Genomic DNA, 13,608 nt, shown 5'->3' with positions numbered 1-13,608 from the left:
GCTTTTTTTTCCTGTCTTTTGTTTCAGTTTTAAGGAGGTCGTCTGTAGTCTGAAACCTATCTAATTATATGACCTTTAAAACACCATTTGTTTCTTTCAAAAAGAAAATGAAAGTTTGAACTCCCCTGTGGCCACAATGATTTCAAGGACACTGTCTGGCAGAGCGGCGGCGATGTCTGAAGGCTCCACAGGGGCTCCTCGTGTGTCTGACAGTTATAGTCACTGCAGCTTTTATGGCATCATTTGTAAGCATGTCCCTGTCACATCATGTACATCGATTTTTATGTTATATAATGTGTGTGGCTTGGTAGCTCAGTAGATATTTTGATCTGAATGTTTAATTTTGAGAAACTGTTAACAATTAAATATTTTTTACATGGGTAATTTAAATGTTTATCCTTATAGGGAGCAGGACCACCCATACTGGAGGAGAATGGGGAAAATGTCCAGGGTCCCTGACACAATTGACTAGGGAAAGGGTTTTGGATCGAACCAGATCAAAAAGACAATCAGTGGTATTGTCCATCCCCAGGCTTGGGTTCTGATCCCGTTCCTATGGAGGGAACAGAAATATGAACTGTCTGGGGGCCACTGAGTTCTGGGTTGATAAACGCAGGTCTGAAGTACCCATAGTGCATGGTTGTACATGGGGGTACTTGTCATAGTATGGAGTAGCATCCCTTTCAGGGTGAACCCCAGACTTTTACTCCACACTAATTGGGATACACCAAATGACAGTTCTGTCCACTTGCTAACAGTACGGAGATCCACTCTGTCTTCTGAGATAAGACCAGCAACATGTTGTCATTTACAGATTTGATGAATCTGACAGTTGTTCAGAGATGCTAACATAGATGGGAGTAGAATATACAGCCTCATGGTCCTCCAGTGTTAAAAGACTAGTATCCAGTATCGAGTGAACTAAAACCTAGAAAAAGAATTGCTTTCAATGCAGAACTCGTTTCTCGTTACATACGGCACGGTAAAATACTACACTACATGACCAGACTATCAAGCAAACCAGCACCCCAACTGCACTCCCGAGCTTCGCTAGCAGTTCAAATACATGTCTGTCACGCTGCAGACTATACCATTTCCTAAACGTAGGGTTATTACTTTGTGGATGTTAAATTCACTGGCTCAAATTTACAGTATAATTTTCAGTATAATAATATACAGATAATAAAATATAAAACATATGTAACTGAAATGCTGTGAGACTAGTAAATATATCATATACTTAGTAAAAAGGTGAAATGCTCGACTCGATGGTATGATCTGACACTGCGTATGTGAAGCGTGAGGTAGTCGAGAAACTTCACGAATTCGGTTAGATAGATGTTAAAAAAAACAGATAAAAACTTTCCGATGTAACTCATAACTGATAGCAGTATCATGCCCAGGAAGAAGCCGTTTAGCAATAAACAGAAGAAGAAGCAACTTCAAGTGAAGCGGGAGAGAAGAAGAGGTAGCTGTTTAACACTTACTTTCTCCGCGTAGGACAAACGCAACTTCGTGCCTCCACTGATACGAGCGCGTTTTGCGTACAGCGTTTGGAAACCTCATTTCACTTTACACCTTACTCCGACTCTCAATTATTTTTAATGGTCATTGGTTGGTAGTTAAGGTTGGCAGCTATAATTTTTTAATTAAAATTGAAATGTCCGGAGTAAGTTTTGGGTGGCTGACTAACAACAGTCACGAGAGCATGTTTTGAGCTGCTACGGGCCATTTAGCTTCCAAGCTAAATGTGTCGCATGTTTAAAATGCAGTATTGATTTATTGTTGAATACAAACTGCGGCTATTTACCTGGTTATGTAGTTAAGCACGTTGTTTTTACACTAGGATGACGCTACAGTTAAACATGTCGTTGTGGTTAGCTAGTGATAATATTCCGCCTATTTGGACCACCCGTAAAGGGAAAATGGCTATTTTCCTGAGTAATGTGGAATAGTTTATTATATATACACCTTAGTTGAAATCGAGTAACACAATTTATGTCTTTTGACAGCAGTACAGTCAGATGCTAACAGGCTAGCATAGCAAATGTCGACTTATTGCTGAATATGACTGTAGCAAGGAAGGAGCTAGATAACTGAATTTCTGGGTAAACGTCAAACCAAAATATGAGATCATTTTCTGAAATAGCAACTGTTTTTGAAATAGCATTTTATAGTGTTTACTAGCTAAGTTGTTACTATGCTAAGTCATTTGCTGCGGTATATAATTAGCAGCTAAAACTATTAGCAGTGTCGGCTGTACCTGGCAAAATATAAGCTCATATCTTATTAATGTTAAACTGCACAGTAAATTTAAGCACCACATCAAGCAGGATTATCAACTTCTAAAGCCGTGTAGGACCGTATTGTTTTGATGTGTTCTGCGCATGCTCCCTAGAAGCGCCAAAACGTGAAGATGCACGTTTTAAATTTATGTTTGATAAATCTGCCCACTAGCTGAGTTTGAAGCCGTCTATAAGTATGAAATTTGTACAAAAAATGTCTCATGTTGTACCTTTCTCGTCCTAGGGGACACTGGCTTCATTGGCAACAGTCGAAATGCGAGTTGTGAACGAGTTAAGGAGAGAGACGGACAGTCGGACACGACAGATAGCGAGACTACGGACGTGAAGAGGATCAATCAGCAACCAGCCGAGAGAGATGGGACCTATGACCTGAACAGGTGCGGGAAACCTAAAGCAGATGTAGGTGATTGCTATCCTGATTAAGAATTTACAACAAATAACTGACTTCATGGTAAATATTACACAATACATACATATGTCATAATTGTTTATGGCTTTCCTATTACAGTATTCAGTTTTTAAAAGTATTTCACATTGGCTACCTGTGCTTTATATTGGAAGGGTTGTGGAACTTAATGTATTATTAAGCCAGGTACCCCATCTAATGTCAAATGTCAGTCTGGATAACATGTGCTTGATGTTTTTGTTCCTTTTAAAAGAAAACCTGTATATTTCAGGCTAGGGCTGGGCAATTGATCAAATTTTATTTTCAGTTATGATTTTGGATTTCAAAACGATATTCAAAATAAAATTATTATTGTGATGCATGTAGTTTTGCAATGGTGCCTCTGTTTTATCTTGTTATAAATCCAGTGCACCCCTCTCTAGCCCCTTTTTGTTTATTTCTCAGTTGAATTTATATTTACAGGGTTTTTTTAAAGTTCAATAAATGCATGATATTTCCAAATTCAATGAGTAATCATATTAAATAATCATGATTTTTGTCATAGTCAAGTAGCCATACTTCAGGCCTTTGCAGTAGAGTGTCTTTGAAACATTCATTCCACATGTCTAGATTCCGCTTGCACTTTGAGAGGGAGAGCAAGGAGGAGATCGAGAGACGGAAGGGAGTAGCCAGAGAGAGGATTCTTCGCTCGGTGGCAGAGAAGGATCTAGAGATGGATATCAATGACATCTATCCAGCAGAGAAACGTGCGTGATGTTCGGGTACCTTGACTTACCTGCAGGTCGCCCTCTGCTGGACCTTAGCAACCTTAGCACATGCCATAGCAACCCTAATGCTCTCATGTTCTGGATTCATCAAAGGTCTGGATTTTCCACGCAGACCTTCCTGGCATTATGGGATGGCTCGTGAAGAGCTCCTCAGGAAGGAAGAGAAGTCATTCCGGGAGTTCCTGACAGCGCTACATGGTCGCAATGAGCTGAGATCCCTTAGCCACTTTGAGCACAACCTAGAGGTCAGAGGGATGTAGTGCAGTCTGGTCAGCCATATAAGCTATCCTGTACGGGTTTCTGTACATCTGGGGTAAGTCAGATGACAAGGAAGACAGCTTCCTTACATCATTCTGTCTCTTTAACAGACATGGCGACAGCTGTGGAGAGTGTTGGAGATGTCAGATGTTGTCCTGCTCATTGTAGATATCAGATATCCAGTTGAGTATTGTATTATTGCTGTACCCATTGTCACTATCCTGTTAGTCTGCAGAAATATGTTGTTGTTGTACTTGGGAAAAACTGTGTTTTCTCTCTCTGATTTTTCAGGTTCTCCACTTCCCTCCAGCTCTGTACAATTATGTCACCAACGAGCTTCACAAGCAGGTGATCCTGGTTCTGAACAAAGTGGACCTTTGCCCCGCTCCTCTGGTCCTGGCCTGGAGACACTACCTGTCGTCCCGCTTCCCCAGTCTGCACTGTGTCTGTTTCACCTCTCAACCAGGGCAGGCTTATGACACAGGTGAGCTCGGAGGGCAGGGCTAACCTGCGTGCACGTAGCTCCTAGCAGCCATGGAGTAATGCTAGGACTGCAAAAACAAAACCAACATGTATAAGCTTTATCTAAATTTATATTCATATTTGGTTTGATGCAAATAAAGAGTACTTTATTTGTGTATTTCATTACTTCTGATTTCAAGGGCAAAAGTTTGGATGTTTTTGCTGCCGCATTAACGGAGTTTTGGAGCTTTGTTCCTGTCATTCATACTGTGTTAATAAGTGTTAATAGTTCAATTACAGTGTCCCACTGGGGCTAAAAATTTCAGCTCGCATTCACTCAGCTGTGACGTTATCTTGCTTTGCATGTGAAGTGCTTCAGAAGAGGAGGAGGAAGAAGAAGCTTGGCTGGAATCAAGCAGCAGGGCCTGTACAGATCCTGCGAGCCTGTCAGGACATCGTTGCTGGGAGAGGTGAGACGTGTCCGAGTGATGAGCTGAGGCACACAGCTGTCCTAAGGCATGATTTATACTGACTGAACTGACTGACGCACTAAGCTGATAGAGGGGTAATAACTCAAATATCAGCAGTCTTTAACGCTCTGTAACAGAGTTTGGCTGGTAATTAACAGTTCATGGATCAGGGGATCTTAACTTGTTTGCTGTTATGGACCCCTTTGGCAGTATGGTGAGGCTTGTGGACTCCTCCTCAGAATGATCATGAAAATATCCTTGATCCCTGTTGGCGACAAAGTCACAGGTGGTGACAACACTGGTGTGTTTTGTGGCCTACATTGATAATTGAAGGAAATGCTAGATTTCGGCTAAAGATTTATGAAAATAAAGATGTTCCTTTCATGATAGATCAGTAAAGTTCAGGAACACAGACTTCTGTTTGTGGTTCTGTGCATTGTATTTGATTTGCTGTGTCAAGGGCCCTATGCTTCCTTGCAGTGGATCTAAGTAGCTGGGAGCAGAAGATACAGAGAGATGTTTCTACTAGCTGCCTGGATGAGGATGTACCAGAAGACGTGCAGACTGTGTTGGTGGAGCACCAGAGCGATGTTGCCATGGAGATGCAGAGCTCTTCCCATGAGCTCTACAAAGATGGGGTGTTCACCCTTGGCTGTATTGGTACGAGTGTATCCATCTGTTGACGCTTTTAAACAGCAGCCTGAATGTATCCTGCTGCTTTGCTTGATTCTGCTCTGACCGAATTTTTGTTTCTCTGTCCCTCTCACTCCAGGATTCCCGAATGTGGGAAAGTCTTCTGTGTTAAATGGCCTTGTGGGAAGGAAGGTAGTGAGTGTATCACGCACGCCAGGCCACACAAAGTACTTTCAGACTTACTATCTGACCCCCACCGTCAAGTTGTGCGACTGTCCTGGCTTGGTTTTCCCCTCGCTCGTGACCAAGCAACTGCAGGTAATCAGTCACTGTGCTGGCCATTGTGTCTTTGCGCTCGACTGACCGCTTGCTGACAGGATGAGCAGACACAGTTGCACCCTCTCTGCTTCTGTCCCATAGATCTTGGCTGGCATTTACCCGGTGGCTCAACTCCAGGAACCCTACAGCTCTGTGGGCTACCTGTGTGAAAGGACCCCCTTCCACTCTGTCCTTAAGCTCAAACACCCCAACCAGGAAGGGGGGGATTTAGGAGGAGAGGACCAATGGACAGCCTGGGACGTGTGTGAAGGTACTGGAGGTTGTTGCCTTTGTATTGGATCCCAGTTGCTGATTCCGGGTGAGCGTGTTTCAAAACCTGGGGAGCCTTTGGTGTCATTCCTGCCCCCAGATAATACTTGCCATGCTGTCCTCTCCTTCTTTCTCAACTCCCTCCCCAGCCTGGGCTGAGAGGAGAGGGTACAAAACAGCCAAGGCGGCCAGGAACGACGTGTACCGAGCTGCAAACAGCCTTCTGCGGCTGGCCATAGATGGCAGGATCTCCCTTTGTCTCACCCCCCCGGGGTACTCGGTCCAGAGAGGTGAGCAGGAGCGTCAGGCTCCACTTGAGCAAGGCCCTTAACCCCCAGCTTCTGGGGTGCCGCAATGGGGTCGGCAAAGACAAGAATTCCAAAGTACCTGTATTCGTACTTGTGCAAAGAGCAGATAAAGGATTTTTTTCATTTATCAATCAATATGCAGCACCATGAATCTGTATGCATAACTGTCAAACCTGATTTTTACCATAAATCAGGGTTATTTTTTCCTTCTGTCTCATTCATTTATCTTTGAAGAATGGATGAATATGAACCCTAAAATAACCAAAGAACATGCAGATTTAAATTTCCTAGTATGTTTTTCGTTGAATTAAAAATGCCAACACAACTTGTGAAACAATCATTACTTATAATCTAAACTAAATTTGTTAATTAGGTGTAAATGTATAATCTAGTGATTTTCATTCCCAGTCCTGCACCATTTTCCACTGTCTTCCTCCAGCTGCGTGGGAGTCCCACCCGGATCTCTCAGAAATAATCACTCTACAAGGTAGGAATGATGAAGAAGGGCTGGGAGAAAGGGATGAAGAGGATGGTGAGTCTAGCTCGGAGCCGGAAGAGGAAGGGGATCGGGATGCAGATGAAGATGATGATGACAGCGATGAAGAGGATGACAGCCTCAGGAATCCCTTGTGGAAGGGAGGCCTCCAGGCCAAGCTGAAGGCCAACATGTTCAGTGTCCTGGGAGAGAATGAGTGTGAATGAGGACCAAAGGACGGCCTTTCTCATCTAGCTTCCAGTTCATCTCCCCCCCACTCTGACATTCATTCCTGATGCTTTCCTGACTACATTTTTCAGACATTCCCATCCTGTCACATGTTGTGTTCCTGTTTGACAAATGCCTTTTAAATCCCAAGCTCACTCCCATGAATCAGTCTCTGTCCCCCGCCTCAGACACACTCCTTCCCATTCTGAAAGAATCACGCTGAGTTGCCAGACCGAGCCCTTATTTTTCCCATAAAAATGTTAGCATCTGCCCAGTGTCTTTCCACATCTCCAGCTTTCCACATTTGATTTGGCGCGTTGCAGTATTGTGCATTATTTAATGAATTTGTCTGTCCTCTTGGTTCACAAAGTCCCAGATGATGCAATCATTGATTGGTTAACAATCAGTAATCTTGCCAAAGGCCCATTTGATGCTTTCCAGGGACAGATCAGTTTCCTGAAGCCCTGGATGCTGGTGTGGGGGCTTCTAGTCCTTTACTCTATAGTTGAAGTAGTGTTATAGCTACAGCAGCACTGTATAGCTCTCTGTTGTCCACAGGACTTTATTATGCCATGTAACTTTTCGTGCATGGTTGTACAGGTCTTGTATGAACTTCCGCAGTACCGAGCAGTAGTTCTGTGGTGCCTTGCACATTTTTTACTGCAATGCAGTACTATATTACAATGATATAGTCCTGTATTACCAGATATTTGCTGAAATGTATTGCACTGTATAACATACAGTAGTGCTGTGCTGGGCCTACTTTTCAAATCTGAGTCGCATTACTCTGGTGTCATGCTCTGTGTGAAGTGTGACACTAACCTGAGTTTGGGTTCAGCGTTCATGATTGCATTCCTAACATACCTGAGTGAAAGAACTGGATATTTTCTGCAATAAAATGAATGCATTGGCATGATTTCTTGTTTCTGTCTCTTTCATCTGGGAAATTTGCACGTACTGGTAATACTGTGGGTGTTTGTGCTGTGTTCTGATTTCTCCTGTTTACAGTTAATGATCTTTATTTATATCCAAAAGAGTGGGCTTACTGATGTGAAGTTAAGTTTTGTAAAATGCCCCCTTTAATTTGTCAAATGGAGCTCTAGTCAAGGACTGCAAGGTTTATGGTACTTTTTCCTTCATTTTTTATTTTGGAATTTTATCTGCTACGATTCGTAAAAGAATAGTTTTTCCTTGTTTGATGGTTTCGATTGATTCAAATTTTTACCTTCTAGGTTTTTGCTCTTTGCTAAATAATAGCATTCTTAGAAAGTTACTTAATGTGCCAAACATGGATAATTTAGCAGGGATTATATCTTAATATTGTCAAAAATGGAATTTAATCAATTGCTGGCACACTGAAAGGTTGAATGTGCTCTGTTTGGAACTGCATGTGGTTTGCATTAGCTGGAGCGAGTCAAAGATGAGTGCTTTTCGTATGATGTAAGACCCTGGCGTCTCCCACCCTCCACGAGTATGACTCCGCTGTAATGAGTTTGTTTCATTTGAGGACCAGTAAGCTGATGTCTGGAAACTCTCTCTTCTCGGAAAGGCGACTCACCTGCCTTCTGAACTGATGAATGAGTGGCCATGAAACTAGAGACAATTTGTGGTGGGTCAACACTTCAGCACGTGAAATGGATCAACCCCCAGATTCACTGGAGTGACACATTGGATACGCCGCTGGTTATCCAGTCTTCCTTTCAGTTGGTTTTTTCCCCTCTGCTAAAATCCTAAAAAGGGATGCTTAACAGAATTAAGTCAACCCTGTCTATATACACTGAGTGTACAGAACAGAAGGGATGCCAGCCTTTTCCATCTAATACACTGATCAGATGAATTCATGAATGCATGAAAGCATTGTTCCCTTACTGATCTCAGTTGTTAAATCTACTCAGTGTATTTTATAGGTTGTCTGTATGAGGGAAATAGTAGACTTTGGGGTCTAGGTGCCTTTGAACAGAACTGCAGTGTTGTTGGGCAGGTGCCACTGGAGATTTTGGGCCCCATGAAAGCACATGATATTGCTCCCAGACCAATCCAATTATGTTCCAGATATTTTAGGGTTTCTGTCACTCAGGGGCCCTTGGAAACGTTCTAACCCACCAACCCCCGCCCCCCCCCCCCTTACGGCGCCCCTGTCGCTGGGTTCTTCTGGGCTCAGCAGGGTTCCTGATATCTAAAACGGTCCTTCTGGCTCAATGATGACAGAACTTTGCAGATCAGCATACAGTTCACTGAACACCACTGAGGTCACATGACCCATTAAAAAATGTTGCATTTTAACACATGGAGTGTTGCAGCCAACAACCTTACATAATTCTACTTTTTTCAGTAAGTGAAGGAAAGTGAGGTTGCATTTGGGCTAAAGGGTGGATATATTGGATGCTGGAAGATGGGGAATGTGTCAGCTGGTTGGTGATTTGCAGTTCCTGCTGTTAAATGTTGATGGGTGGGCTAGGGTATGCAGAAAAGCACGAGTTCATGCGTCCATCAGGCTGCATGTCACCATTGCAGGCTGATGCTGACAGTGGGCTGGTGTGGGCTGTGTTGTCCTGGCTGGCACAGAGCCCCATGATGAAAGCACGATATCTGAACATGCCTGCCCAGCAGGTGCAGTGCTCTGTGGCAGCAGAGCATCCAGTGCATTCGGCAGTGTAATGCCCTGTGCCGCAAGGCTAAGGTTCCCCAGTAATGGTTCCACGAACATGACAATGAATTCAGCTTAATGCACTGACCTCCCCAGTCACCAGATCTCAATCAATTTAAACATCCGCGGAACGAATTGGAACAAGCTATTTGGAATGCAGATCCAGCAGCAGGCAGCTCAGCTGTGGCCAGAGCAGGGGTCAGCATGGACTAGCATCCCCGTGGAATGCTTCTGACACATTGTTGAGTCTATGCCTTGATGAATTGAAGTGTTTCTGAGGGCAAGAGGGGGTGCAGAATAAGATTAGAAATGTCCCTAATGTTTTGTGTACTCAGTATATGTCTCCATTAATTCATATTCCATAAATGGAACGTGTAGTGACCCTGCACTAGATAAGCGGTTATGGAAAAAGATCCCTTGAAAGCAGTTTATCATATGCACTGGAGTACTCTCCATAAAGACATCTATTTGTTTAGGAGACCAGCATAACTTTACGCCACTTGTCCCCCTCTCCTGAAAACTCCGGGTCAGTTACAAGTTCAACAAAGTTAATGACAGCTCATCGCAAACAGCAAGAAGACGTTCAAGTATGTTATCATAATACGTGAACTGTAGAGGGCGCCATTGCGCAGCATCTTTTTTTTTTTTAATAACCAAATGCTCATTCAAAGTTTAAAAGTGTGTTTTTGGATCTTATCCAATGCTGATATGGGATACAGAGTTTACAGGTGCATGTGTCTGTGTATTCGTGTTCTATGTCTGTTTTGTGTCAAGTTAGGTATGTGGGGTAGTTTGTGTCTGAATTTCTGAATGATGGAATGCATTTCTCTGCGGGAGATGTGAGCTGACTTCTGCAATGGTGTCTGACTGCCGGAGTCTGTATGTCAAAGTATATTTTTAGCACGTTCTCTCACAGCATAGTAATGGCACTCATTTGACTGACCGCCCCCCCAACACCACCCCCACACCCTTTCTGCTCATTCACTCTCACTCTGCAGACAACAGAAACCAACATATTCTGTAACATGACCAGGAGAGTGACAGTCAGTGTCTGGGAGAATTTACAGTCATGTGACCCTTCTGTTGTACAATGTTTCATTAACAAAAAATGTGGTTGACTGAACAGAGAGATGGAAAGCTGCAGGTGCAAAGCTAAATAAGTATATTAGTGTTCCCAGAGAAAAGGTAAACAAAGAACAGCCAGAGAAAATGTCTGAATGGGGCAACAGTTGGGAGAGTCGCACAACTGCCAGAGAGACAACAGAAGTCCCTCTGCAGTCAGCAGGCTGTGGAAACCGGATACCAGTCAGAGGTCTGCTCTGTTTCAGAGAAGAAGCAGGACAAGGACTCAGTACAGCTGGGCCAACCCCCCACCCCACCGCACCCCCACCCCACCCCTTGCAGCCGCCTGTGGTCCCCAGAGACACTCTGGCTGCACTGGACTGAGCACCAGCTTTTCACCCAGCACCTCACCATCTCCTGTGAGACGCCCCCCAATATAAACAGAGCGAGCCCCTGCAGCACAGTTTTGAGAGGTGACGGCCCTGTTGCCGTCAGTTTGCACACCCTCAAACCAGTTCCAAGCAGAACGGAGGGTCTTTTTTTTCCTGGGTGGTCAGTCACCATGGAAAAGGTGCACAGGTCCTGTGGCTTGACATCATTCTGGGCTGTAGGCAGTGAAATATGCCATCAGAAATTCACATTCCTCCCCAGCGTATCGAAGGGTGAAACAGAGAAATGCAGACTGCCCTCTGAGTGTCTGTTTTTATTGGAGTGACTAAAGTCACAGTACATCACAACTGGTCAGTTTAATAGTCACACAGGTGAACAGATATATATCGGGTTAGGAAAGTAGGACTGAATTTAAAAGGGAGGACTGTGTTCAGTGGAAACAAAGCAAATCAGCCATCACTGAAGAAACCTGGAGGTAGATATATGAGCCTGATACCAGCAATGACCTCCTCGTGGGGCCTAGTATGATAGCTCACCCCTGACACCTCTTTGTATTCCAAAGAGATCCCTGAGACATGCCAAGCGGCCACCAAAGCTTAAGGTGACGACCTTTGGCCCACATGTACGCCGTGCACGCCTCGCTCTCCACATGGGCCACACACTAACGCCCCTCACCGTTCATGAAATCCCCCACTATGTACAGCCAAATCCTGCCCTTTAATTCTGAAGTACAATCACTATGCCAATTCACATTATAATTGGGAAAAAAAAAACTTCAAAAGAATGTGTTTCTTTGTTTACTGAGTGGCTTCCATGATAATCCTATATATGCTCAAAGTAAAGGCTTTTGAAGTCAATGAGGTTTTTGGCGGGGGTTGAAAGGAACCTCTGATGTTTGTCTTTCGCAAATAAAATGGATTGAGATGGAGAAAGGTGTCATGAGCTTGATAGGTATAGTAGAAAGAGAGAGGGAGATGGGCACAGATTGAGCGTTTCAGTTGGAGAATGTGAGGAATGCGAGTTTGTGTCAGTTCCCAACGCTCTGCAAGCATGGCATTCTGAAGTCGATCTGCCTTGTCAGAATCCTGCTCCATCCCCACAGCTGTTTGCCCCCATTGGGGCAGGGGGTGGGGTGGGATAGTTTGGATATGTGTTCTCCTTGCCACTCATTTACTTGTCAGTGGTTGTTTTTTCTTCTGCGTTTCATCGTCATTCTTTTTTAATTTCTCATTGTTTATATAAATCTACAGCAGTTCCACAACTAACACACATACTGCTTTAATATCGACTTCTGAGTGACGTTGGACTGCATTTACTTGTGAAATTAAATCAGCATGAATGATTCCGGCTGCAGTAAACCTACTAAAATAAAAAAGATCATGCGTTATTTAAAGTTCAGTTTTTTTTCTCAACAAAATGTAATTTTTTTTTTTTTTTTTAATAATGTACCCTCTGGTTCTCTCGTCTGCTGTATTTTTTTGAACACGTGTTGTTTTTCCTCTTTTCTACAAAATGATCTTACCTTGTTCTCATCCATTCGTGAATAAGGATGTGTTAAAACAACGACTCGCTCTTCTCACTAACACCCTAACGCTCTGTCTTTCTCTCTCCCTCTCTCTGAATTCCTCACAGGATCAGACCTGCTTTTTTATGCCTGTGCGCTTTTCAGTCAATATATAAATGGCAGAGAAATTTTTGAGGCTGAAAGTGTACCCAGCAAAAAAGGAAAAAGTGAAAACGAAATGCTGGCATGGAGAGGCACAATAATGACAGACAAAAGTGACCAGAGAAAAGCGAAGAACAAAGGAGGTGACAGAGAAAAAGAAAAATGAAAAGACGTCCAAGGGTGGCGGTGCCATTCAGAAGGGGGATTTTCAGTTGCCTTGACAACCGAAAAAGCATGACTAGTGAGAAGTGAAAAGAATGAGAGAGTGACATAACATAAGGGATGCAAACCTCACAATGTTAAGCATGTAATAGGGAATTTCCAGAAAGAATTTTTTATAGATTCATATTAAGGGACATTTTAAGTATTTATATGTGTTTGTATGAAAATTATTGAACAATTGCTGTAAATCAATAATAATAATAATAATAATAATAATAATAAATGAATTTCTGAATGGACATGCTAACGGTATGTCAGGTGTCATTTGGTATCTCACCCGATCCGAGTTAAGTGAAAACTGGAAGCGAGTGATTGGTCGTTAATAGTATGCAAGGATAAGCAGAGCCCTAGAGCATTTCAGTGGCTAGTATTCACGTGAACAAAGGAGTACTGGGGAAGAGAAAAAAATGAAGACACGGCAGTTTTCGCTTCACTTCACTTCTATGCCTTCACTACCCACAGACTATCTGCCTGTGTCCGACAGCAACCTTGGATCTTTTCGACCCAGTGTATCCCTATTCGACTTTTCGAAGAGAATGGTTAGTCAACTGGACAATTAAAGGGTTATACATTTTCTTTATATTGACTAATTCCAAACACTTTATATAACAACAATAATATCAACTAGTCTTAATCTGACAATCTGGGATTACGCGTTCATTTATTAGTTTTTTCCTACTGTCCACAACGCCTTTTCTTCTCACTCAACTATTCCTTCAA

At 43.1% G+C, this 13,608-nt stretch overlaps 1 protein-coding gene across 3 annotated transcripts; it reads left to right on the top strand.

The window, feature by feature from the left end:
• The first annotated feature begins 1,269 nt into the window (after positions 1–1,269).
• On the top strand, positions 1,270–7,817 carry gnl1 (guanine nucleotide binding protein-like 1). 3 transcript variants are annotated; one of them, XM_023794149.2, is made up of 12 exons: positions 1,270–1,468; positions 2,530–2,683; positions 3,322–3,458; positions 3,573–3,724; positions 3,848–3,919; positions 4,029–4,221; positions 4,571–4,669; positions 5,150–5,329; positions 5,442–5,620; positions 5,723–5,891; positions 6,040–6,180; positions 6,638–7,817. In XM_023794149.2, exons 1-12 carry the CDS (start codon positions 1,396–1,398, stop codon positions 6,898–6,900), a joined length of 1,812 nt encoding a protein of 603 aa, XP_023649917.1. In that variant the 5' UTR covers positions 1,270–1,395; the 3' UTR covers positions 6,901–7,817. The 3 variants fall into 3 exon arrangements, with proteins under 3 accessions (XP_023649917.1, XP_023649918.1, XP_023649919.1); XM_023794150.2 differs by having other exon boundaries at positions 6,607–6,830; XM_023794151.2 differs by lacking the exon at positions 1,270–1,468 and having other exon boundaries at positions 2,566–2,705.
• The last annotated feature ends 5,791 nt before the right edge of the window (positions 7,818–13,608 follow it).

Source organism: Paramormyrops kingsleyae, chromosome 9 (genome assembly GCF_048594095.1).
Source record: "Paramormyrops kingsleyae isolate MSU_618 chromosome 9, PKINGS_0.4, whole genome shotgun sequence".
NCBI classification, from domain to species: domain Eukaryota; kingdom Metazoa; phylum Chordata; class Actinopteri; order Osteoglossiformes; family Mormyridae; genus Paramormyrops; species Paramormyrops kingsleyae.
This window is presented reverse-complemented; position numbering and strand designations above follow the sequence as displayed.